The 26814-nt window shown below is 37.2% G+C and overlaps 1 protein-coding gene across 1 annotated transcript in view; it reads right to left on the bottom strand.

Moving 5' to 3' along the window:
- Window positions 1-26814, bottom strand: part of SLC15A5 (solute carrier family 15 member 5) — a gene marked incomplete at both ends in the record, with an annotated part of 78816 nt that overhangs the window by 11499 nt on the left and 40503 nt on the right. Inside the window, 2 exons of the mRNA XM_080663120.1 lie at window positions 10864-10995; window positions 19279-19467. Coding sequence (XP_080519246.1) covers window positions 10864-10995; window positions 19279-19467 — 321 coding nt within the window. The remainder of the gene's footprint in view (window positions 1-10863; window positions 10996-19278; window positions 19468-26814) is intronic.

The following is a 26814-nucleotide window of genomic DNA, read 5'->3' as shown; positions in this document are numbered from 1 at the left end:
GGGCTCCCGGACTGTGAGAGGGTTCAGGCTGGGCTGAAGGAACCCCCCCAAGTGCACAAATTTTGTGCACCAGGCCTCTAGTATATATATAAATTGATTTCAGAGAGGAAGAGAGAGGAAGAAAGAGATAGAAACATCAATGATGAGAAAGAATCATCTCCATGCACGTCCTTTATTGTGCCTCCTGCACACCCTTTATTGTGGATTGAGCCCAATTCCCTGACTGGGAATCCCCCTGACCTCTTGATACATAGGTCGATGCTCAACCACTGAGCCATACCAACCAGGCTCAGAGCACCTTTTTATCTACTAGATGGGATGCTGCCTGATTCACAAATCAAGCCAATTAGATCTTCAAATTTACTAGGTTGAGTTTTGTTTGTTAACAGATTGAAAATAAATGAAGTAAATATTAAACATAAGAAAATGACAAAACAAGTCTAAGGGAAGTAAAATGAAAGGAAATAAAGACGAGAGAAGAAAATCAATATATTAAAGTATAGTAGATTTAATGGTTCTAAGTGCTGATTCATTACTCAAAAAAATGTAACAACAAGAGCCCTTGACAAATCTGTTCAGAATATATAACAAAAAAAATCAGAGAAGACAACAATGTTCAGCGATGAGTATTCTAAATTAATGTAAAAAATCTCATAGAAATGGGATAATTACCTAGGAAAATATTAATTGCCAAAATTGAACCAAGAAGAAATGAAAAACATAATAGCAAGAAATAGTAGGGGAAAGTTACAAAGAATTATCTGCAAAACAGACATTAGGTCCTGAATGCACCTTTCAATTTTTATGGAAGAAATGAATCTTTCCTTTAGATCTTTCCAGAGTGTAGCAAAAAGATCATCAAGTATTGATGCTATCAAGTATTATTTATTTCTTGTAAGTAAAGGTGATTTAAAATTTAAAAATCTATTAATTAAATATACTATATCATCGCAGGAGCAGTAAGAAAATCAAAAGGCTATCTCAAGAGCTGTTTAAGAAGCATTCAATAAAATGTAACCTGATTTGTTTAAATATCAGAAAACAAGAAATAGAAATTTTCTTATACTAAAGAATTCCTTTAAAATTATCTTTATAGATCTACAAATATGCTTATTAGAAAAATAAGAGAGATTAATATTAAGATCATAAGCAAGATAAAATGTGATTCTCTTCTGGTATTAACATTGCCCTAGAAGTTCTATGTCCTGATAAAGACACAAAACATAAGAGCTAATGTTGGAAATATGGATAAAAATTATATTTAAGCCCTGGCTGGATAGCTCATTGGTTAGAGCATTGTCCTGATGTGCCAAGGCTATGGGTTCAATCCCGTCAGGGCACATACAAGAATCCACTAGTGAATACATAAATAAGTGGAAGAGCAAGTCAATTTCTCTCTCTCTCTCTCCCTCTCTCAAATAAATAAAATTTTTAAAAATGATATTTAAGATTAGATAATTTTGATTTAAACCTAAAAGTTCAACTAAAATTCTCTCATAAATTTAAAAAGTTCAGTGCAAGGTCTGGCCGGTGTGCTCAGTGGTTGAGCATCAACCTATGAACCAGAGGTCATGGTTCGATTCCCAGTTAGGTCATATGCCCGTTGTGGGCTCGATCCCCAGTGGGGGCATGCAGGAAGCAGCTGATCAATGATTCTCTCTTACCATTGATGTTTTTATCTCTCTCCCTCTCCCCTCCTCTCTGAAATCAATAAAAAATATTTTTAAAAGAAGTTCAGTGCAAGATGAAGACAAACATTAATATCTTATATAGTAGTGATTATCTCAGTGAGTTGTAATGAGGGGAAATGACTCAGTTCATAACAGCAAAAAGAAAATGAGCCTAAAATTCCTATAATAACTCTGACAAGAAATGTTCAGGATATATAAGGAAAGAAGAAAATTTTGCTAAACTGAATTTTTAAACATTGAATAAATAAAAAAGTTATGCTGTAGGTGTTGATGGGATATGAAATATTATAAAGGCTTTATATTTTTTTCTAAAAGTAACTTACCAAGTTTTACTTATTAAAAATAGGATTTGGAGAAAATTGATAAAATGATTCTGAAATTCATCTGGAATTATAAACCATAGGAAATATTATTATTTTTATTACTGAAGAATAAACCATAAGGAGAAGTATGATCAGTAATATCTGATATGTAATTTTAATCACCAAATTGTAATAATTACAAAGAAGATGATACTAAATCAAGAGATAGCTGAAACTGTTGGCAGCATATGGCATGGGTGAAATTCCTGTGATGCTAGTGGGAGTGAGGTTCTTGCAATATCTTGAGATAAAGAATTTTCTAAGACTTGCATTTCTGATTTCTTATAAAACAACAAAAAGGGAGGGTTTTTCATTACAACCAATGCTTCTTCAGCAATTGAAGACCTGGATAACAACCTCGACACTATAACTTGGAAGTCATATGCTATTTATGAAACTGTCCTAAGACATTGTTTTGGAAATCCTCATTCTCTAAGTAACGATAGTAGGCTATTCTGAACCCTAAGATTCACTCACCTCAAGCACACATGGTATTATTTTCAGTGCTACAGCATATTGCTTTCTATTCAAGGCAGATTTCTGCCATCATTTTTTAGAGGAAAAAACACAATATTTCCTCTTTTTTACTAATTACTGTTTAATTTTGAATGTAATGGAAGTTTTCAAATCTGAAAATGTGCCTTTTGGAATCTTTCAAATAATAGTTGAGCACAGTAAGCAATTATTTCCCTCAGACTTCGTTAGTTTTCTTTTTTTTAACGTTAGTTTTTCTAATGCTAGTATCTATCAATAATCCAAAGTTGTTGAGACAAAACTGAAATGGATTTTATACCTCAGTTTATTTTAGACACATCTATGCTTTTTGCTTGGGAGCGAAGAAGTATGCAATTAAAAAGATGTAGCAGTCTTTCTCCAGGAGGGATGTGCCGAGGTGCCGTGGGAAATAAACCCTGTGCAGTGAAAAGAGCTTTGGTATTGGGAAGCCACCATTGCTATGTGATTTAGGCAACTTATATAACCCTCTGAGCTCATTTTCTTCTTATATATGATGGGGCTACACATATCTACCACCAAAGGATTGTTGTAAAGATTTAATGAAATAATATCTTTGTGAAATGCATATAGCAAGGTCTGCATGTAACTGACACTTAATAAATGTTAATTTCTTCCCTTCCTCCTTTCAGTAACCTGATTTAAATGCTTCATTTGAGATTCATAGCTCTCCTACCTGAGTTAATTTTTAAAACACATTAATTTTCATGATACCTGAGGAAATAATACCTAACAACTATATTCTACTTTGACTTTTCTGTCTTTTTTTCATATTTATCTAGTAAGCACTCAAACGATCACCTTTATTTCACAGATGAGAAAACAGAGGCACAGGGAGTCTGAGCTGTATTTCAAAAGTCCTTTAAAGGAGATAGAACAAATGTGTTGGATAAAATGGGTGAGCTGAAATGGGGTCCCAAATCTGCAAGAGCTCAGTAGTTTGCTCTCATAACATTGTCGGCATGGACACTTTAATTTGCATTTCCACTTCTTGGGAATTGTAGATTAAAATGAAGTCAGTTTGCTGTTTTGGGGGATACTCTGCCTTTCAAAATTGTAGAGAATTCACGGTGCATTGTTCACCTGATCTGCACAGAGAACTGCATGGGTGATATTTGGGATAACAAGCTTTCTTATACTGTGAGTTTCTCCTCTTGGAAGAGCACTGGGAGGTAAAAACCCATCTAGATAGTGTGTTCTCATGATGATTTCAATGAATTATCATGGAAATGAGTTTTAGAAGAGAGGTAATGCTTTGTGATAATAGCCCGATAATGTCATTAGGCATGAACTGTAATTGTAATAGCATTAGTCAAATGAATATATCTGATATTAATTTCAGTGTCAACTATTTCTATAAGGCTCTTCTTATTAATTAAATATCGGACTTGGTATTATTAATTGAGTACTTACACATAGTAGGAACCCAGTATGTATTTGTGGACTGAATTAATAAGTCAATCTCTAAGTGGAGCTACTTAAAATAGTAAAATGTTTAATTTAAATCATTTTATGGATATAGCAGGAACTGACTTTGCCCAATATCTGCTTATTTGTAAAGTCTGTTCTCTTATTTGCAACTCCAGTTAGCTAATGGTGTAGACATATTAATTTCAGAATTTGAGAAGAAAGCTTTTCTCAATTTTTTTGCACATTTGAAAAGAAATAGCCTGTAAGATTTACCCCAAATTACTTTAACTCAAGAGTAGAGTTAGTGCCTTTCTTCCTGTATCTTGTAGTCTTTACACCATTTAAAAATCTACTGGGTAGCTTCATACCTGCCTAGAGCACCTGAATGTCACTGTGCAAAGTAATGCTTCAGGTAGTTTGGTTATCATTCTTTATCATCACCAATATTAACTGGGCCTTCAACACTGCCAATGATACCATTGTAATTAACTTAGTTATTAATAACAGGAAAGGAGTAGAGGGAAAGCCAGATATTATAGGCATGTCATTTAGGCAGCTTCACCAGGAAACTACAACTTTACACTCCTCAGGGGTCCAACAAAGGGAAGATGGATGCATGCCCAGTAAAGTTGAGGGGACTAGCAAAGGTGCTTATTGTCAGTCACACTTGGGAACAGAGATGGTTGGCCAGAATGGGTGTGGCCACTGCAAGTGCATGAAAATTTGGGATATTTAATCCCCTGAACAAAGCAATTTGCTCTCTTGTTGCTCTTGTGCTTTTGGGACCATTGGAACTCTTGCTGCTTGGGGTGTGCTCTCCTGCATTTGCTGTGGGCCATGGACCACCCCCTACACACACACACACACACACACACACACACACACACACACACACACACACACTGGACTGATGGACTGCAACTAGCCTGATGCTGTACTGGACCCAGCTCCAATATGGAAAGGAAACTCCTGATGCTGGTTTTGCTTCTAGCTGTACTGAAACCCTAGCTACACTTCTTCTATGACTGGACTAAGAGAAACGGACCCTGGAAACCCAGGGATGGGATTCCATACAAATAAAAATCACTCATTTTCTCATGCAAGTCTCAGAAAATTTACTGAGGAAAAGGACCCCCCCAAACTTCATCCATTATCACCAGCATCTTAACATTTATCTTCTAAATCAGCTTTGCTCACTCTTGCAATGAGTTCATATTCCCTTGTTCTTCATATTCATTCTCATCCTAATCCCCTTTTGCTCTCATGATTGACTTGCTGCTTTATAAAGAAAATTGGGAGCCTTGAAAGGAAGGCTCCAGCATCTTTCCAAAACCAGAGCTACACCCACTTGTACCAGCACCATCCTCTCCTTTCTCTCTGTTTCAGTGCAGGGGAGAAGTACCCACTCTTTGATAAGTCCATCTCTCTTCTTTCACTTGCATTTTTAACTTCTCCAGATATTTTTATCTGTTAAATATGCTCAAGATTTCTCAAATAAGAAAGTATCTTGAACCCACATCCAAGTTTCCCAGATAAAACATAGGGCTCATAGTTAAATTTGAATTTTAGAACAATAAATTATTTTATAGGATAAGCATGCCCTGAATATTGTACAAATAATTTTTTGTTTATAGTATACCTACAATATTTCATCAGACATTTATACTAAAAATTTATTCACTGTGCACCTGAAATTCAATGTAACTGGGTCTCCTATATTTTTATTTGCTAAATCTGGCAAATCCTTTTACATCTTCATCCAGCCACTGTTTTATTTAAATCTTCAGTGCCAACTTCTTCAAAAAAGGTGTTTAAGGCAATACCTTTATTACTTTCCTTACTAGGTATTTCTTTACTCCAACCAGGTTCTCATTCCCCTGTCACCACTGAAGTGACTCTTACTAAAGTTATTAGTGATCATAATTTTGTTAAATCTATGAATACTTTTCAGTCTTCATTCTACTTGATCTCACAGTAGCATTTAGTACAATTTACTAATTCCTGCTTGAAATAACCCTCTCTCTTATCTTCAGTGAAATATACATATGCATACACACATATGTATGTATATGAATATATATACACACACACATATGTGTATAGATCTACATTTTTTTTCTCCCACATCTCTGGCTGCTAATTTTCTTTCTTTGGCAGGCCATTTCTCCTCCATGTAACCTCTAATACTGAGGATTTTCAGGTCTAGGTCTCGGGCTCCTTTTTCTTCTCATTCTTAATACTCACACTAGGTAATTTCATTCACTTCTCTGGGTTCAAATGCTATTTTTGTGCTAAAGATTCTCATATTTATATATCTGACCCAGATCTTTTTTCTGAGCTCCAGATATTTCTATATGGATGTCAAACAAGTATGTCAAACTTAATGTGTTAAAAAAATGAATGGGTGACAAGTTTTTAAATCTATTCATCTTCTAGTGTTCTCCATTTAGAAAATGGAAGCTTTGCCTACCCAGTTTCTCTTGGCAGAATTTGGGATGCCTTCTTGATACCTCTCCTTTTTGTACCCTACTGCCCCCTGACTCTATGAAAACTATCACTAAGGATTATTGATTCTACTTTAAAAATCAAGCTTATATCCATTCATTTTTCTCCATCTTCTTACTTCCTCATTAATCCATCACTATCTAGATTTGCCTGGGTGACTTCAGTTGCACCCTTCTTACTACTTCCCAAACCATTCTTTTTCTCTTCCAAATTATATTGCATCCACAGTGATCTTAAAGCCAAATAGGTCATGCCGCTCACCTGATGCCTTTATGAATTCTTATTACCTTCAAATTAAATAAATCCCTGTAAGCCAAGGACCCTGCATGATTTTGTTTCTAACTTTATGTGATTCTCTCCTCATATTCTCTGAATATTCACTGAAAATATTTACTGAATATTTTTAGGTTACTGGTCTTCTTTGAGTTCCTCTGATGTACCTCTTGATTCTCTACTTCCAAGCCTTGGTATATGTGCTCCCTATCGGAAATACTTCACTCCTACGCTTACCAAGCCAAATACAACCCATCCTTCTAGTGTTAATTTTAATCACATTTCCAGGTACTCTTAGTGTGGACATGGATGTGATTCTAACTATCTAGATTTCTAAGTTTGCCATGCAAAGGGACCTCCACTAATGACATGGGTACAAGAGGCCAAGAAGAATCTCAGAGCACTGCTTTATTTTAGCTCATCCCAATCTAGACTTGGAATTGAAGTTGAATAGGACGACTAAGCTCTGCATTTATGGAATACACTCTTTTTGAATAATTATTAAAATGCCATACCAGAATATCATATCCATGACAATCCTAGCTCACTCTGAAAATGTTGAAATCTCACTCAAATTACAACAGCAACGACAACAAAATCATTTTTTTGTGCTTTGATTTATCTGGTGCTTTATATTTAGTTCCTCTTCTCCTCATAGAATTCTTGGAAGATATTAGTGACACCATGTTAGAGGAGGAGAAACTGAGTCTCAGAAAGTTAAATAATGTGCTCAAGATCTCACAACTCTTTTTTTTGTTTAAATTCAGGTTTATCTGACTCATAGTTGTGCCCTTTCTACCACTTGTGGGCCAATAGCCATGAACAGTTGCTTTCCATAGTCTGGAGGGTAATTTGGGCTCTGCCCTGATACTGTTATGAACCCTAAGGCCTCTGAGCAGCTCCAAGGGTTTCTGTAGAGATGAAGGTTGAGGGTGTAGAATAAATTGTTTCTGAAATGCATAACCCCATTGTGCAAGGAGGGCTCTGCATCTAATTCCGACTGAGGACCATAAGCAGGGTTTGCCCATGGGAACTGTTGGGGTCCTGCCTAGTTAGCCATAGGAACTCAGGCATTAAGCCAGTTGACAGGCAGTAGAGTTTGGCTGACTAAAGATAGATTATGGGGAAGCAGGCCACTTCTTTTCCCCCCTGGCTTTAAAAATCTGTCATCTCAAAACCCATGTGAAGTTGGACTAGAGGCTTTCATCTGAATTTGAAGAAACATATCTCTGGAAAAATAAGCATGGGCCTGTGAAACCCAGATGAACACCTTTCCAGATGCATAATAAATATGTTCTTCTTTCAAGTTTACTGTAACTGCAAACTCCTCTTTCAAGAGTGACTAGGTGATTCATGCTGACATGGCTGTCAGGGGCCTCAATAATCATAGATACTTAAATGAGAATTTTAAAAGATCATATTTTTTTTTTAATTTAAAATGATCTTGATGGGAATTAAACAGCTAAATTCTTTGTTCCTTTCCTGAATTCTGAGGAAGAAGGACTAGCAGGGACAAAAAGATGTATACCTTGACCTCTTGATTCTGTCCAATTATCCCCTTTCTCTTAGACATTTTGCTTTGGATCTTTCAATCACCTGCACGTCCATAACAAAGATGTCATTTTCCACTGACTGCTATTTTGTTATTTTTTGTCAAAAGGTAAGCTCGAACTCATGTGTGAGAAAATTGATCTGGTTGCTAATGGGATGTAGTTGAAATAAGCAGTTTGACTGACTTCTTCACTTCTTTATATTAGCATTGCTACTTTTAGATAAACTATTCCTGAAATGATTAGTGTAGGAGGATGGGTTTAGTCTTGTATCTTCTCCTTTAAAGCACTCAGAGTTAGAGATCCCAGAAGGATCAGTTTTCTCACTTGTACTGAAAATGTCACTCTAACAGCTATCTGTCTGCACAGTCAAGTTTTGAGAAATCTTTTGAATTTACCGCATTCACACCATTCTCCATCATGGTGCTAAAAATGACTAATGTAGCTTGGAGACTGGGAGACTGTGATAGCTGATTATCTTTTCCAATCATGTACTAACACTCACACACTCTCATATGCACACATGCTCAGCTGACATGAATCCGTAAAGGTTTAAAATATCCTATGTGCTAAATGGAATGTGGAGGCATGTGGGGTGCCTAAACATATTGTAATAGTGTTGGTTTTATTATGGTCAGCTCTGTCAAAAAATTGGTCTGGTTGTTTGACTAAACTGATTTTGTTTGTAGCCAAATGGGTCACTATAATATATGACTTAATTTTATATTTAAAATAATCTCTGACATTGAAATTTTCAAATGCCTTATTTAATTTTATCTTCTTATCATCTCTGAGAAAAGTGAAGTACAGCATTTCCTTTTTTAAATAAGAGGAAATAAGAGAGATGATGACTGACCCAAAGTCAGGCTAAGGTCAAAGGACCCCTCTTTTTTAAGGGCTCTAATTAGTCACTATAAGTCAGTATAAGGTCACTAGATCCAAATCATGTAAATGAACTTCATTTTTTTTTTCTTGATAAATGCTAAAGGAACTGTCATAAACAAAGCCATATACTATTCTGAGAAAAACATATGACAATGTGTCTTGTGATGTCATTCAGGGAATAATGGAGAAGTGTGGAGGCTAAATATAGTAATTAAATGAAGTGGGAGCTGATTAAGTCCCAAAGGGAAGGGTTAGTTGATTGTCATTAACTTGCAGTGAGGTCTTTAGGAATTTCCCATAGGCTCTATTTTTGGTTCTGTCCAATTCAACAATTTATCAATTACCTGGAAGAGTCTAGTTACTTGTTTCTAAATTGGCACATGATGCAAAGCTAATAAAGAAGTGAATGTTAGTAATTCAATGGATGACAGAATTAAGTTTTTAAAATGTGTTATTTAGGATGATGAGCTGACATTTATTAAGGATAAATATAAATTCATGTGTTTAATTAGAAAAAAATTGTGATAAGTGAAACTGAATGGGGAGAAGCTGCTAAAAATAGAAAATACTTTAGGTTTTAATTGACCATAAGCATGATGCACTACTGAAAAAGTCAAGACAATCCCTGTTGGAATTCAGAGAGAGAGAAAGGGAGAGAGAGAGAGAGAGAGAGAGAGAGAGAGAGAGAGAGAGAGAGAGAAAGAGAGAGAGAGAGAGAAGGTTAATCAACGTGACATATCTATCATCTTGAGTATTGTGTTTGATTCTGGAAACCATATTTTAAGAAAGATACTGACAAATCGTTGCTTGTTTAATTGATGGAGGGGTTTTTATAGTGAAAAAAAATCAGGTAATCATGCAATGTGAGAAAACTGGGGTAGTTTGTCTATAAAATAGAAGAGGATCATAACAGCTCTTTATTGAGCATTTACCATATGTATTAATTACTTAATCCTCAGAAAAACATGATGAATTATTTATTGTCATTATTGGCATGGAAACTGAGAAGGACACATAGCTAGACTATCTGGATCCAACTCCAGAAGCTACTTTCTTAAACCTGTTCCACACTATTTCTTTGAATGTTTATCAAATGCTTGAAGAGTTGCTATATGGACAGAAAATTAGACTTTTTTTCTGTGGAACATAATTCTCAACAGATAGGCAGACTCAGTTTGTCTGCTTTTCTGATCAAAGTCTCTATGGGGAAAATTTTCCAAGATTATTGGTTAATCAATGCACAATTTCTCTTTGGTTGCATAAACATGATTTCTGGTGAATTACAAGGAATAAAGGATCATCTAGATACCCCTATATACACAGGATTTACCTTTTCTGAAGATTATCTATGCGAGCTATGATGCATTATTAAATTTGGCCTCATTGAAAGATCTAATAAGAATATAATGACCAGTTTGTTTTAAAATACACTAAAGAAAGACAGCAGGCGGGGTCTCATGAGAAATTAAATTCTGTAATTACCTCTTCCTATCAAAAGAAAGACAATTCTCAGAAATTAATGAATACAGCAAGAGTTCTTTCCTATTTTAATTGCAAAAGTGGAGCAATTAAAGAAACGACACTGGCAAAACCCCTCTTCTTAAGGTTTTTGTCTTCCAATTTTCTAGTCATCAAATCAATGTAGATATAAACATATCATAGACCTATTTTTACCTTCTGAGATGAGATATACCAACTCCACCAGCAGTGCCCCCATGAAACAACCAAATCCATTGAACAGGGTCAAAAAATTCATCAAGGTTCTTCTGATGGTACTTGGAACAAATCTGTGTGATATTACAAAGACTAAGAGAAAAAGAGGTCAGAATTAGAACAGTATCTCTAACATACTTTCACAGATACTGTTCAAATTAGTGTTGATTATATCTCAAAGAAAGGTTACTGATAGAATTAAAATTACTACAGTAAGATATATTTTTGTCTTAAAATTTATAGATGTCTACAAGGAATAAAATATGGCTAAATATGTCCTTATACAGCTACAAGAAAAATTTGATCAGTTAGTGGTTGGGTGTGCCAATATACTACGCAGCCATAAAAAAGCATGAAAATTTGCCTGTGTTAACAATCTGCATGGCCTTGAGGGTATTATGCTAAGTCAGTGGTCTGCAAACTCATTAGTCAACAGAGCCAAATATCAACGTACAACGATTGAAATTTCTTTTGAGAACCAAATTTTTTAAACTTAAACTTCTTCTAACGCCACTTCTTCAAAATAGACTCGCCCAGGCCGTGGTATTTGGTGGAAGAGCCACACTCAAAGGGCCAAAGAGCCACATGTGGCTCGCGAGCCGCAGTTTGCCAACCACTGTGCTAAGTGAAATAAGTGAGATGGAGAAAGACTAATATGCTTTGATTTCACTTAATTGTAGAATCTAAACAAAACAAAACAAAACAAAACTCATAGATACAGAGAATAGAATGGTGGTTGCCAGAGGGGAGGGGTGACAGGCGGTAGGTAAAATTGGTGAAGGGTATTAAAAGGTACAAACTTTCAGTTATATAAGTAGCTGATGGGGATGTAATGTACAGCATGATGATTATAGTCAGTAATTTTATAGTGCATGTTTGAAAGTTGCTAAGACAGTAAATCTTATAAGTTCTCATCATACACACATACAAATAAACCCATCAAAATTCATAATTTTTCATGGTGACCTATGTTAACTAGACTTACTGTGTTGATCATTTTGCAGTGTATTCAAATATCTATTCATTAGGTCATACACCTGAAACTAATATAATGTTATATATCAATTATACATCAATAAAAAAAGAAAAAGTTAATTAAAATAATTTTTGATATTATAAATAGATGAAAATAAGTATGTATAATTTTGAACATACCATATTAACATAACTACTAAAATATGTATGAAAATCTAAGGCATATATGCTGAAATATTTATGATGTATATTATATCTGGGATGTAATTCAACATTATACAACAAGAAGGAACTTAGTATGCAAGTGAGGGTAGAGATAAAACAAGTTTGGCTGTGAGTTAAAAATTGTTGAAGCTGGAACATGGGTACAGAGAAATTTATTATACTAATCGCTCTCTTTGTACATGCATGGCAAAAAAATTGTAAGAAAATAGATTGAATAACAGGAACAGTTTTAACTTTGAGTGGTTGAATTATTGGATTTTTACTTTGTCTTCTCCTTGCTTTTTTGTACTTGGCAAATTTTATTACAATGAGAGATCATAAGTGAACGTTAAAGCTCATTTAAAAAAGAAAGATGGTGCCCTAGATTGTTTGGTTCAGTGGATAGAGCATTGACCTGCAAACTGAAGGGTCTCAGGTTTGATTCCGGTCAAGGGCACATGCCCAGGTTTCAGGCTCGATCCCCAGTAGGCAGTGTGCAGGAGGCAGCCAATCAATGATTCTCTCTCATCATTGATGTTGCTCTGTTTCCTTCCTCTCTGAAATCAATACAAAAATATATTTATATTAAAAAAAAGAAAAGTGGTGATAAATCAACATATTGTGAACATTAAACTTTTAGTTTCCTTCTCTATAAAAAGAAAAAGAACTTTCTTCTCTGAAAAATTTCACTCCTGGTTTAGCAGCTGCTCTTTATCCCAGTAAATGTACTTGTCCAGCTCTTTTACTTTTTTCATTATTTTTAAAAAATATATATTTTTATTGATTTCAGAGAGGAAGGGAGAGGGAGAGAGAGAGAAATAAAAACATCAATGATGAGAGACAATCATTGATTGGCTGTCTCCTGCATGCCCTACACTGGGGATTGAGCCCACAACCCAGGCATATGCCTTGACCAGGAATTGAACCGTGATCTCCTGGTTCATAGGTTGGCACTCAACCAATGAGCCATACCAGCTGGGCTGTCCAGCTCTTTTAAACCAACTTACTAATCCTATATAATAAAAGGGTTACATGCAAATTGACCCTAATAGTGGAACGACTGGGCATGACCAGTTGCTATGACACACACTGACCACTAGGGGACAGATGCTCAGTGCAGGAGCTGCCTCCTGGTGGTCAGTGCACTCTCACAGCGGGAGCGCCGCTCAGCCACAAGCCGGGCTGATGGCTGTGAGTGCAGCGGCGGTGGTGGGAGCCTCTCCAGCCTTCTCGGCAGCGCTAAGGATGTCCGACGGACAGCTTAGGCCCGCTCCCTGGGCCTAAGCCGGACATCCCCTGAGGGCACCTGGGCTGCTAGAATAATGTAAGACTTCCAGCTTAGGCATGTTCCCCTGGCAGCAGGCCTAAACTGTCAGGTGGACATCCTTGAGGGGTCCCGGACTGCGAGAGGGCACAGGCCGGGCTGAGGGACCCCTCAAGTGCACGAATTTTTGAGCACCGGGCCTCTAGTACATAATATAAATGTCAAATGTTTCTTTCTGCATTCAGTTAGCATTTCTCTTTTGTTTTCTGCATGTCCTCCACATGTTTTCATTTATCATCCAATAAACATTGAAAGGCATCCCTATCTGTGCCCTAGGAAATGTGCTGAGTACTGTGGCTGAGGGTGGGAAAAGGCATGGGTATTTCTTCCCTGGGTTTAAACTCTGAGAGGGCAGAGAGCAGAGATATGCACAGTACTAAGGGCAGTGCTAAACAGGCACTTAATACCACACATACTTATTGGAGATGAAGATAATGATGGTGATAAATAGAATACTGTGGAGAAGGACGTCAATATTGGTGGCAGGGGACTGTGGGTACCCCAGCTTTCTTGTGCAGTGCAAATCACCAGCAGGAGCCTAAGGACATGCTGCAAGTTTTTTTTTTTTTTTTTTTCAGGAAGATCCAAAGGACAGTATGAGAGAAATGTTGAAGAGGCATTGGGAAGAAAGGACTCACGGTTATAAAAAATATTTGGCTTATGAACTTTCCTCTCTATAAATATGAAGAGACAAACAGTGGGCAGAAAGACTAAGTTGGGTGATTTCTTTCACTGAGAAAAAGCAGAACGTACAAGCCCATTATTACTCTGCTAGTTAATTATTAATCCTATGCTTTTCTCTTGCTAGAACTTCTGGTGCGGTATATAATTCATGAACACACTTTGCCAGCCTCTGCCTGCTGGTTAATCTCTCTTTGGTGTCATTTTAGGCGTTTTGAAAGCCTCCAGTTTGCTTTTATGGGACTTAGCTTTTCAAGTCCTCGGGTGTCTATATTCAGGCATCTTCTTCATGTTCTGATCTTTTTCAACTTTAGTAATCATCAACTTGATTTTTTGGGCTCCATGGTACTCCTTTTTGTACACTATGCTATGGGTATTATCAATAAGTCTGTCACTGCTCTCAAATCCTCATTTACTATGAAGACACAGTAAAAACTATTCAAAGTGTATGTAAAAGCTGGTCTTCTTGCCAATGAGAGCTGAAATGTGCCTCCAGGTGGAGGCTGGTTAGTGTTTGTAAAAATGTCCCATCACAGAGCATGCAGAATCGACAAATTATGGGCCATCACCACTTTCCCGAGGCACCCGGTACTGGGGACTCATTGCTAGAAATTACCTTTACTCTGATGGTTTTTAAACAGTTAAAATGTGTTTATTGTGTTTGGTAAGAAGTTATTTTGACCATGTGGAGAATTGCCAATGTCCAGAAAATTGAACTTTATCTAATTACCACTTTCAGGTCATTATTGCTTTCTCATATCTAAAAAGCTTCCAATTTGAATCTCATATTATCCGATTATATGACCTAAGAGAACTTATGTGCTGTCATCTGCCAATTTTTAGGCCATTTCCCCCTATTATTCAGTTATCAGCTCCTTTCTCATCATCACACCCTCCAGTTCTACTCCTGCCTTAACTCTTGGCAGTTTTGACATACGTATAGATTATCCTTCCAACCTTCCATTTTGCCAAATCTTGGTTTTTCATTCCTTGTACTCCTTCCTTTTCAATATCATTGTCCTTCACTCTACTTTAGCCATTCACTGACTCTTATACCCCAGACTAGGGTTGGTGAACTATGGTCAGGTAAGGTCCAACTTGACACCTATCCTATATAATAAAAGGATAATATGCAAATAGACTGAATGGTGGAATGACCAGTCGCTATGATGTGCACTGACCACCAGGGGCAGATGCTTAACGCAGGAGCTGCCCCCTGGTGGTCAGTGTGCTCTCACAGGGGGAGCGCCGCTCAGCCAGAAGCTGGACTCACAGCTGGTGAGTGCAGCAGTGGTGGCGGGAGCCTCTCCCGCTTCTGCTGCAGGCGGGCAGTAAGGAGCGAGGGGTCCTGGACTGCGAGAGCCCTAGACTGTAAGAGGGATGTCTGACTGCCAGTTTAGGCCCGATCCCAATCCATGGGGCCTAAGCCAGCAGGCGGACATCCCCCAAGGGGTCCCGGACTGCAAGAGGGTGCAGGCCGTGTTGAGGGCCCCTCTTCCCCCGCAAGTGCACGAGTCTTATGCACCAGGCCTCTAGTTTATAAATAAAGTTTTATTGGAACACAGCCACATCCATTCTTATGACTGCTTGTATATGACCGAGTTGAGTAGTTGTACCAGACTGGTGTGCAAAACCTATTTGCTATCTGACACTTTAAAAGTTTATCAACCCATGTCTTAGACCAATAATTGTAACCACTCCATAATTTCAACTTTGTGTATGCTTCTTTGATTACCACCTTCCATCTTCTCAGCTTGATCTCTACTACTCAACCATACAAATATTTGTACACCTTCAAAACTCTACTCCATTGCTCCTGTTATTATTTTCACCTAATGTCTTCACTACTCTTTTTACCCAAGTTAAGTTTCATGGTCAATTGTTATAACCATATTCCTTCTCATAGTCTCCTTCCCTTGCCTACCTCGTGCTTTCTAGAACTTTATTGGCAAAACAATTCACTGTCTGCCATCTCTGCTCTTACATCCATGCAGCCTAATGTGGCTGAAGAAAAACCTGTAACCATGTTGTTCAAGTCACTTTAAATTCCTGCCCAAAAAACTCAAATGGCCTCCTAATACTTCCCAACAAACATTCTATATCTCTCTAGTTTGTTCACTCTCCCATTGTCCTAGAGAGTAATTTTATAATTCTGCACCCTATATCACTGAACAAATGGGATCTAGAATGACTTGTTTGAGAAAGACACAAATCTGCTCACACTAACGGGTTTCCTGGTGTTTGAGTTATGGTGATTGTGGTAGAAAGAGCTATGAGCTGTGCTTCAGCCTTAAATCTGAGTCTGGAACTCTAAATTTACGTAAAAGATGATAAAATGATGATAATAATAACAATGATAATAATAACAGCACATATTATAGTTGATAATTATTGAATGCCATCTACAAATCAGACACACTGCTTTTTCCTTTACATAAAATATTTCATTTAGTCCATACAACAACATTCCCCATTTTACAGATGATGAGAAAGACTCAGCAATACAGAATAATTTTGCCAAGGTCACACAACTACTCAGTGGCAAAACTGGGTTTTAATTCAGATCTGTCTTACTTTAAGACCATAGATATTAACCTTTACGTTGTACTATAAGAGCAATTCTTGATTTTACATTTCAAAACACCTTTCTACACTTTGGAATTTAACTCTCAAGGAGTAGTCTACATTCCCATTGATTGTTACACTGATGCTATGATATAAAGAAGAATTATAATTATTTCCATCTTAAAAATCAGAAAGGTGAAACTTAAAGGTTAAATTAATTCTCAAGGTCACACTTGTAATAAACGACAAAACTGGAAGTCCAAATAAAGTCTTTTAAAAAATATACCTATATATTTACTTAATTCAGAGAGGAAGGGAGAGGGAGAGAGAGATAGAAACATCAATGATAAGAGAGAATCATTGATTGGCTGCCTCCTTCATGTCCCCCACTGAGGATTGAGTATGAAACCTGGTGCCCTGACCCAGAATTGAACCTTGACTTTTTGCTCATAGGTCAATGCTCAACTGCTGCACCACACCGGCAAGGCCAAACAAAGTCTTGTGGTCCCTACCCCGTTACCTCTATAGTGGATAAGTCAATTGAATTAGTTGGACTTTAGTTTCCTGACAGGTAAATCAGGGAGGGTGAGCTAAGTGATTTATATCACATAATCTACCTTCTGTGTTTTGAACTGGTGTTGCTGCATTATCGGGAAATTTCCTGACTGTATTCACTCATCACCTTTATTCATTACCTTTCTTCCTATTTAGACTGCAAAATTTAGGCTCACTAGTTCCAACAGTTTTCTGTAAACAACATCAGGGAAGTCACAAACACTTGTGTGGTGGCCTCTTTATACTTTTTTTTTTTGGTATTCCTCATAGTGTCCAGTGATATCAACATCTTAGAATCTCATAAAATAATTTATTCATGCAAAATATATACAATGAGATAATTTAAAATTATATAGTAAAAGAAGTCTCACACAAAAATATGACTATAATTATACAAACTTGATTTTATTTTTTATTTTGACTTTTTGCAATGAAATGCTTTGGTGTGTATATATATGTGTGAGTGTATATATATATATATATATATATATATATATATATACACACACATATATATATGTGTGTGTGTGTGTGTGTGTGTGTGTGTGTATACACACACACACACACACACACACATATATATACACACTAGAGGCCTGATGCACGAAATTCATGTAAGAGTAGGCCTTCCTTCTTTCTGCTTCCAGCACCGGATTCCCTCTGGCACCCAGGACCCAGGCTTCCCTTGCAGCCCCAGCTTCGTCCGGTAGGTCATCTGGTCTAATTAGCATATTATGCTTTTATTATTATAAATATCTTTATTAAACATATATAGTTAAGAAATCTATACTCATAAAAGGGTAATGTGCTAATTAGACCAGATAGACCGGATGTCTTCCGGATGTCCTTCCGGACAAAGCCACAGTGGTGGTTAGGGACGATCAGGTTGGCAGGGGGGAGCAGTTAGGGGTGATCAGGCAGGCAGGCAGAGGCTGTCAGGGGCGATCAGGCAGGCAGGCAGGCAGAGGCAGTTAGAGGCGATCAGGCAGGCAGGGGAGCAGTTAGGGACATCAGGCAGGCAGGTAGAGTGGTTAGGGGTGATCAGGTGAGCGGTTAGGAGACAGTGGTCCCAGATTGTGAGAAGAATGTCTGGTAGTCCCCCGAGGGGTCCCGGATTGGAGAGGGTGCAGGCCGGGCTGAGGGACCCCCCCTCATGCACGAATTTTGTGCACTGGGCCTCTAGTTTAAAAATAATTCTGAAGATAATAGAGTAATTGAAGTTTTAGATACAATGAAATGATTAGAATTGCCATTTAGGATGATTACTCTAAAGGTTGTGTATTGAGTAGATAGAATGTGAGAGACATTAAAATGAGAAAGATAGGAAGTTATAAAAATAAGCTTGGTGAAGTATAATTGGGCTTGAGTTACAGAGTTCCCACTTCAAGGCAGTATAAGGAAGATAGAACATAAGACAATAGATTACACTGATAAATGTACACATACACACATTACTGTATTTCAAGAAGTCACTGAAATATTTTAATGAATTTTAAAGTGACTAGTTTAGTTAATAACAGCAATCTAGACAATCCAGAAAACCTGGATATTTAATAAGGTTATTTTGAACCTGTCTTATGAAATGCTAGTGATTACAATTTAATTTAAAGACATTGAGTTATCTGGAAAATTGCCTAATTTTAATTTCATTTGCATAGGCTCTCAAACTACATTATAAATGTTATTTTTTGGAGGGAGTATACATGTGAATTTATTTCTGAGTGAGAGGGAGGAAGATGAGAAGAGGCAAGATAGAAGAGTTTTCATCTGAGTGGAGTTTTCTTCTAAGTTTTAGCAAAGTTTTTTTCTACTTCCACGTATCTGACCAAATGGTTACTGTTTTGAATGAGGTTAGTAAAGTCTTTCATTTCATTTACATTCAGATAGAATTAATAATTGTTCTATAGATGAATGAAGAAAAATTAAACATTAAAAAAAGAGGGGGATAAATAGGCTTCTTCTGAAACATGGGGAATTTCCAGGCAGTGACTAGATTGCCAGCTACTTGAGGTGATGTGTTCTGTGTAGAAACTCAGTGTATCCTAACATGAGGTGATAAACTTGTTACTCACAGGCTGGGTTGACCAGTGTTTCAGCCACTCCAAGTAAAACATACTGAAGAACCAGGTGGAAACAGGGCATGGAGGAAACAGCGAGAATTTTGCCTGAACGAAGCTGCTCCACTGGAGGGAAGTGTTTCCTGTGTATTTCAAAGAAGCCAGCTACCGTCACAGACAATGCAGCAGAAAGTTGTCCAGCCACTGAAGGAGAGGAATGCAAAAGAAAACAATATTAAAGAAAGAGTCCAAGTCAGTGTACTAGTAAGTGGCCATACCATTTCTCACACATTAACTCTAGGGAATATTCCCTCAACATTTTTTTTTTTCCTCCTGAAAACATTCAGGTGCCGGTTAATTGTGCTGACTGTCCTTTGCGGAGGCTCCAGTAGGCTGTGGCTGCATTGCCTCCCTATTTCCTGACTTACTGGTCATATGGCCTTAGGAAAGTTATTTAACCTCATTATCACTTTCTTCAGCTCTAAGATAGGGTTGATGATGATTACTTATAGGGAGGCTATGAGATTTATTTATTTATTAAACTAGAGACCCAGTGAACAAAATTTGTGCACGGGTAGGGTCCCTAGGCCTGGCCAGCAATCAGGGTAAATCGGGGCCTTCCAGCTGCCAGCTGGGGCCTTCCTTCATTCTGCATCACCCCCCTGGTGCCCTGGTGGTCAGCACATGTCATACGGGTGATTGAACTACCGGTCTCCCGGTCAAACTCCTGAGGGGACAATTTGCATATTAGGCATATATATATATATATATATATATATATATATATATATATATATATATATATATTCATTCTATTTATTGATTTTTAGAGAGAGAGAGGAAGGGAGAGAGAGAGAGAGAGAGAGAGAGAGAGAGAGAGAGAGAGAGAGATTTGTTTTTCCACTTATTTATGCATCCATTGTTTCTTGTATGTACTCTGACTGGGGATCAAACTGGGAACCTTGGTATATCGGGATGATGCTCTAACCAACTCAGCAAGTGGACTATTTAAATAAGATAATGTACTGGTATTATTATAATAGTTCCTGGTAGCAATTAGTAGCAATTATTATTAAAGCTAAAGCAATAGTTTTGAACTTTTATCCTCAGGTAAGAGATGTCACGTTTGATAGCTATTTTAGCTATGTAGAAATAAAAAATGACTTGGGGTGCATTTAAAATAAAATGATCTCATAACTTTTTAAGAGTTATTTTTAAAATGGTTTTGAAATAATCTGTAAGCATTATCAGTCTTCAGTTGTCTGATATTTCTCTAATCTGCAGAGAAAGTAAAGCAGCTATTAGAGAATTAAAGACTAGAAACTTCTGTTTAGGGAAAAATATTAAAGGTGAATTAACTAGGTAAAGTGTATAAATGGAAACAGCTTTCTCTTTTACTTTTAAGGAATTGTCTAGGAAATTTTGATTGAAAATGAGTAGAGATTTTGTTACAGTTTTGTTACAGTTTATGGCTATTGCAACCATTCCATTTCTCAATTTATCATTCATATGACTGGACTTAATCCCATTGTTAAAGCATAGGCAAAATTTAGCTCAATGGAATTTCATTAAAAATTAGAGATAGTCACATCTTGCTAACTTGCATAAAATTTCAGGTAAGACAAAGTTTTCAATTCAGAAAAATCAACCTAGTGTTTGTTTTGTTTGATAGAGAAACTGGTAGGTAATTTTTAAAATTATATCTCAGCATTTGAATGTATCAATAATAGTCTGTTCTTTACTGAATTCCCAAGAAATAGAAGGCATAAAAAAGGGAGGAAATATGAATAAGTTAGAAAATTTGAGGGATTATTTATTTATTATTATTTTAAATTGTTTCATAAAGGCCCATTCATAATGAAGTAGAGATTTTGGTTTTGTAAATAGCTCATATAAAAAACATGAATTTCAATATGATCTACCTTTAAGCCCAAATTCATTGCATAATTGCATTTTTCTAGATTAATTGGCACATTACAGACTCATCAGAAAGAGAGCTAATAGGTCAATTCAATTTAATATTTGCTCTGTTGCTGTATGCAAGGCATTACATTAGGTACAGTTGGGGGATATAAGATGAGCAATATCTATTTTCAGTCATTGCAGACTTATGTTCTGTTAGGGAATATAAGAGGAAGAAATCATTTCTAGATGGAGAAGTGAGATGAATCATTTTATGCTTTAAAGGAAGAAGAGTTTCAATAGGAAGAGGTGAAGGCAGCACAAATCGCACAAGCAAAAGTTGTGAATCAAATTTTCAAAATGGTGAGAAACTCAAGTTGTTTGGAATCAGAGGAGAACATAAATTAGGGTCAGATCATAAGAGGCATTTAATATACTTTTAAGGAATTTTGAAATTACTCTGACAATGATGGAATCATTGAAGATATTAGACACAAGTGAAAAGATTAAAATTGTCATTTGAAATTATTACTCTAAAGGCCATGTGCTGGTTGATAGACTGGGAAAGATACTGAAGGTTGAAAGATAGTTAGGAGGTTAAAAATAATCTTGGTAAAGTACAATGGGGGCTTGAATTACAATCAGGACATTTACTTCCAGAAAATATAGAGAGTACAAACGCAAGATTCCACTGATAAAACCATAGCATCTGAAGCAAGGAACATGGAAGCAGCAGATGTCAGTGTTGACTGTAAGTCTAGGTGTTTAGGAAGATGGTGGTGACAACAATACAAATAAGACCCACAGTAGACATGGAGAAAATGAGTTTGGTTTAAAGTTGAGTTAGAGCTACAAAAGGGTAACCTAGAGAGCAGTGCTCAGAAAACAATTGAAAATGTGAATCATAGGTCAGAAGATTGGTTGAGTCAAGAGAGAAAGATAAATGAATCATCTACATAAAGTTGGAATTTAGGGTCAGGTGGAATTGAAAAATGATTCAGGAAGGAAAGAAAAGAACACCTAAGCAATGCCTTAAAAAATATTTGCATTTAGCCCGACTGTGCTCAGTGGTTAGTGTTGACCTATAAACCAGGAGGTCACTGTTCAATACCCAGTCAGGACATATTCCTAGATGTGGGCTTGATCCCCACTGGGGGGCCTGCAGGAGGCAGCCAATCAATGATTATCTCTCATCATTGATGTTTCTCTCTCTCTCTCTCTCCCCCTTCCTTTCTGAAAGTAATAAAAATATATTTTAAAAAATATTTGCATGTGGGGGCAAGAAAAAAAAAAGAAGTAAAATTACAGATAGACAATGTCTAAGGGAAGGTTTCAAAGAGGAGTATACACAAATGGATCTTTCCCCCTACTTTTTCTCTTTCACTCTTCTGCATCACCTCCTCCAGTACCTTTAGGTACTCAAGGCAGAAATCTGGGGTCCCTTTTCTTTTGCCCTATCTTCAAATATATTATTAAATTCTCTAGATTTTATTTCCAAAATTTTTTTGTAAATTACCTTGCTTCTCTCCATAGCTACTGCCATCATTCTAATCCAAATCATAATTTTTAAACAATACTATCTGTAACAACATATTAAATTCTGGTCTTCCTGTTTCCACTCTTGCCCATCTACAACCTGTTACATACCCAACAGTCAGGGTGATCTTATGTAAATGCAAATTCAATATTACTCTTCTGCTTAAATTTTTCCTAAGGGTTTCCATACAGTTAGGATGAAATCCAAAATCCTTAACATGACCTGTATGATCTTGCCAGTTCTTTTTACTTTACTCTAATTACTTGCTACTTTCTCTTCTCTGCTACTGTTCCTGGTACCTAATCCTTCACCATGGCACAATAACATGACATTTAGAGCATCGTAGAGAGAAGAGGGCTCCAGTTAGGAAAAGAGGTCATAAACACAGGAATGAGCATCAGAAGGGCACTGGGCTCCTCAAGTTCCTGGATGACATTAGAGCAATAATTTTAAAATTCTGAAGAAAAATGACTTTCAACCTAGAATTCTATGTACCCCAATTAATTAAGTGCAAGGATGAAAAGAAGACATTTCAATCATACAAGTTCTTGGAAAATATACTTCCTGGGTACTCTTTCTTAGGAAGTTGCTAAAATACCCTATCTAATGAGGAGAGACTATGCTAATTGACCCTCACTCCGCCGCAAAGATGGTGGGGCCCACAGCCAATAAGGAGGGAATATGCTAATTGACTGCCCCGCCCTCAAAGATGGCAGCACCCACAGCCACAAGATGGCAGCACCCATTCCCCTCAGCCCTGCCGGGGCAGCAGGTGCGTGGCAAGGCCGGGCCCGCCCCTGCCAAGCGCCTGCCTCCGGAGTCCCCCAGTCCCCTCAGCCCCCCAGCCGCCCAAGGCCGGCCCGAGGTGCAGGCAAGCGTTGGATGGTGGCTGCCCAGCCTCCCAGGGCCGCCTGAGGCTCAGGTAACCAGGGCAGGCCTAGGCTTGCACTGCTGGCAGTGGCAGCAGCAGAGGTGTGATGGGGGCATCGCCTTCCCCTGATCGCTGGGTTGCCTCCCGCCCCTGAGGGCTCCCAGACTGTGAGAGGGGGCAGGCTGGGCTGAGGGAACCCCCACCTCCAGTGCATGAATTTTCATGCACCAGACCTCTAGTAAATGATAATAGAGAAGAAGGGGTAAGTTAGAGATCTAACAGGAGAGCATCATACACCTGATTAGAGGGGCTGTAGTTGAGACAGAGAACACCATGCAGAGAACAAATGCATGGGAGTCTGCAAAGATCTCCAGAGAACAAGGAGCCTTGGGACATTGCCCTATTTGTGTTAGCACTGGGGAAGCTAGTGATGGTATGATAAAACTGGTGAAGCAGTTTGAAAATTTAAGGAAAACCATTTTTAAATAAATAAAAAATGAAAACTCAGATACTTTTTAAGTACAGAAAATAAAATTTTATATGAGAAAAGCGAATCAAATTCTTTGGTTTTGCCATAAGTTGTATGTATATAACTAATTACTGACTTAAATAAAAATATACTTAATAATTATATTATTTCTTAACTTAGACCCGTGGTCAGCAAACTGCAGCTTGCAAGCCACCTGCGGCTCTTTGGCCCCTTGAGTGTGGCTCTTCCACAAAATACCACGGCCTGGGCGAGTCTATTTTGTAGAAGTGGCGTTAGAAGAAGTTTAAGTTTAAAAAATGTGGCTCTCAAAAGAAATTTCAATTGTTGTACTGTTGATATTTGGCTCTGTTGACTAATGAGTTTGCCGACCACTGACTTAGACAAACAACACCTAAATATTTAAAAATGATTTGCCAACAGCAACTATGGGTGGTGGAGAAAGCTGGGGCTGGAGACTGTTACTTCTTGTTAGAAAGCTTTCAGCATTATTTGTTTTCTAAGCTACCATGTTTCCTTCAATCTAAGATGTATCCAACTATCAGAAGAAACATGTTTTTATATATCAGTGAGGGGGGAAAATGCTACCAATCCATTATAATATGTAACCCAATATTACAGGTGACTTTAAACATATGTATACTTCTTTGGACCTAATTGTATTCACTCGAAATTCATATGTTGAAATGCTGATCTGCAAGGTGACTTTGACGATGGGTCCTTTAAAGAGATAATTAAGGTTAAGTGAGGTCATAAGAATGGGGCCCAACTTTAGTATGACTGGTATCCTTAAAAGAATAAGAAAAGACACAAGGTCTGTGCATACACAGAGGAAAGGCCACATGAAGAACACAATAAAAAGTGACCACCTGCAAGTCAAGGAAGAGAGGCCTCCCTCAGGGAAAAGCAAACCTGCCCATACCTTGATCTGGGACTTTTACCATCCAGAATTGTGAGAAATACATTTCTGTTGTTTAAGCCCCTAATTTATGGTATCTTATTATGGCAGCCCTAGAAGACTAATACAGGTATGTTTTGGTATTATATAAAAATTAAGCTGCTCAAATTACAACAAATCATATTGTCCATGATAATCATATGAACTTTGAAGAAAGCATTGAGCTGCTTAGCAATAACTTTTCAAACTTTCTTTGCTTTTTTTATTTTAGAATTTGAATTCTACGAGAATCTGCTATAATACCTCTTATTCTAACTAATTTAAGGTAATCTAGATAAAAAACATCATGTCTAGCCTGGCCGGTGTGGCTCAGTGGTTGAGTGTTGACCTATGAACTAGGAGGTCATGGTTTGATTCCTGGTTAGGGGCACATGCCTGGGTTGAGGGCTTGATTTTAGCCAATCAATGTTTTTTCTCATCATGATGTTTCTGTCTCTCTCTCCCTCTCCCCTCCTCTCTGAAATAAATAAAATATATTTAAAGACAAAAACAAACAACATCATGTGTACTTACCCCCCCTCCCCCACTTTTTGTTTTGTTTTGTTATCACATGTTCTATGTAGCATCAGAGGCAATAGTTTAGACAAGAGATCAGCTATTATTTGCTGTAAAAGGCCAGTAATAAACATTTTAGTGTCTGTGGGACAAAGGCAAATTTTAAAGATATGTAGATACTTACCCAACAGGAAATAGAATACATTTCTACATTTTTTAAAAATGGAATTCAAAATAATTCTTTTAGGGAGTGATGTAATTTTATTTAATTGGTGCTCAAAGTTACTTTTTTTATTGTCAAATCAATTGCAATTGTTCATCTGTTAAAACAATTCTTAGCTTGCAGGCAGTACAAAAGCAAGTGGTGGGCCAGATTTGGCCCACGAGTGCACAGGTTAAGGCATCAGCTTTTGCTGCCTACTCCTGAATTTCAGCTCTGACCTCATGAGAAATTGTGGCATTTTTACCTGGGTCATGGCTGCCTGTACACGGGTATGAAATGTGAGAGAACAGTCTTTTGGCTTCTCTACTGTCCTTGATACAAAGTATAGTCCCTGACCAGTAGCATAAGGATCACCTGGGAGCTTGTTAGCTATGCAGACTTTCAAGCTGCACCGAGGAGGACTGAATCAGATCTGCATTTAAACAAAATCCCTAGGAGATTCACATTACACTCTGAGAAGTACTACTCCAGCATAGAGCACTCTGAGAACGGATCTAGCAAAATCCAGTGAAAGATAGTTCTCCAGACAATTTCAAGTGAAGCACAAATATTTAACTTATTTATCCAGACGTTTTCAGGCAAAGCATATTTTACCTGAAGGATCTAGATAACTACATTTGCTTTTTATTTGCTCCTGCACTCTGGTGCCAGTGAAAAATGACTTTTTTTTGAAATTCAAAACAAAGTTTGATTCCAACCTAAATTTAATCCACTCCATTTTTATTCTTAACTTCTATGAGATCATAACTCGTCCAAAGCAGAGTGCAGTTTATCAGAATGTACACATTTTAAACCTCTAGCGGGCCTGTATTTACAAGATAAAGCACATGGTTCCAAAGGAAATATTATACTCAGATAAATAATGTATATTTTAATATTGGCTACGTGGTTGTAGACAAATCCATAAGAGTATTGAAGCTCTTAAAGTTTATTCTATTATCCCACCATGTAATAATTTGTCAAATTAGACCACAATGAAATAAAAGAAAGTCAGAATTTATTCAAACATTAAGGTTGCACTTACCATTTTGTACTGAAGCAAAATCCCACACTGAGAAATAGAAATGTTAAGATTCTT

The sequence above is a fragment of the Plecotus auritus genome (assembly GCF_963455305.1).
Source record: "Plecotus auritus genome assembly, chromosome: 3".
Taxonomy (NCBI): Eukaryota; Metazoa; Chordata; class Mammalia; order Chiroptera; family Vespertilionidae; genus Plecotus; species Plecotus auritus.
Note: the sequence above shows the minus strand (reverse complement) of the source record. Positions and strands in the feature narration are given on the sequence as shown.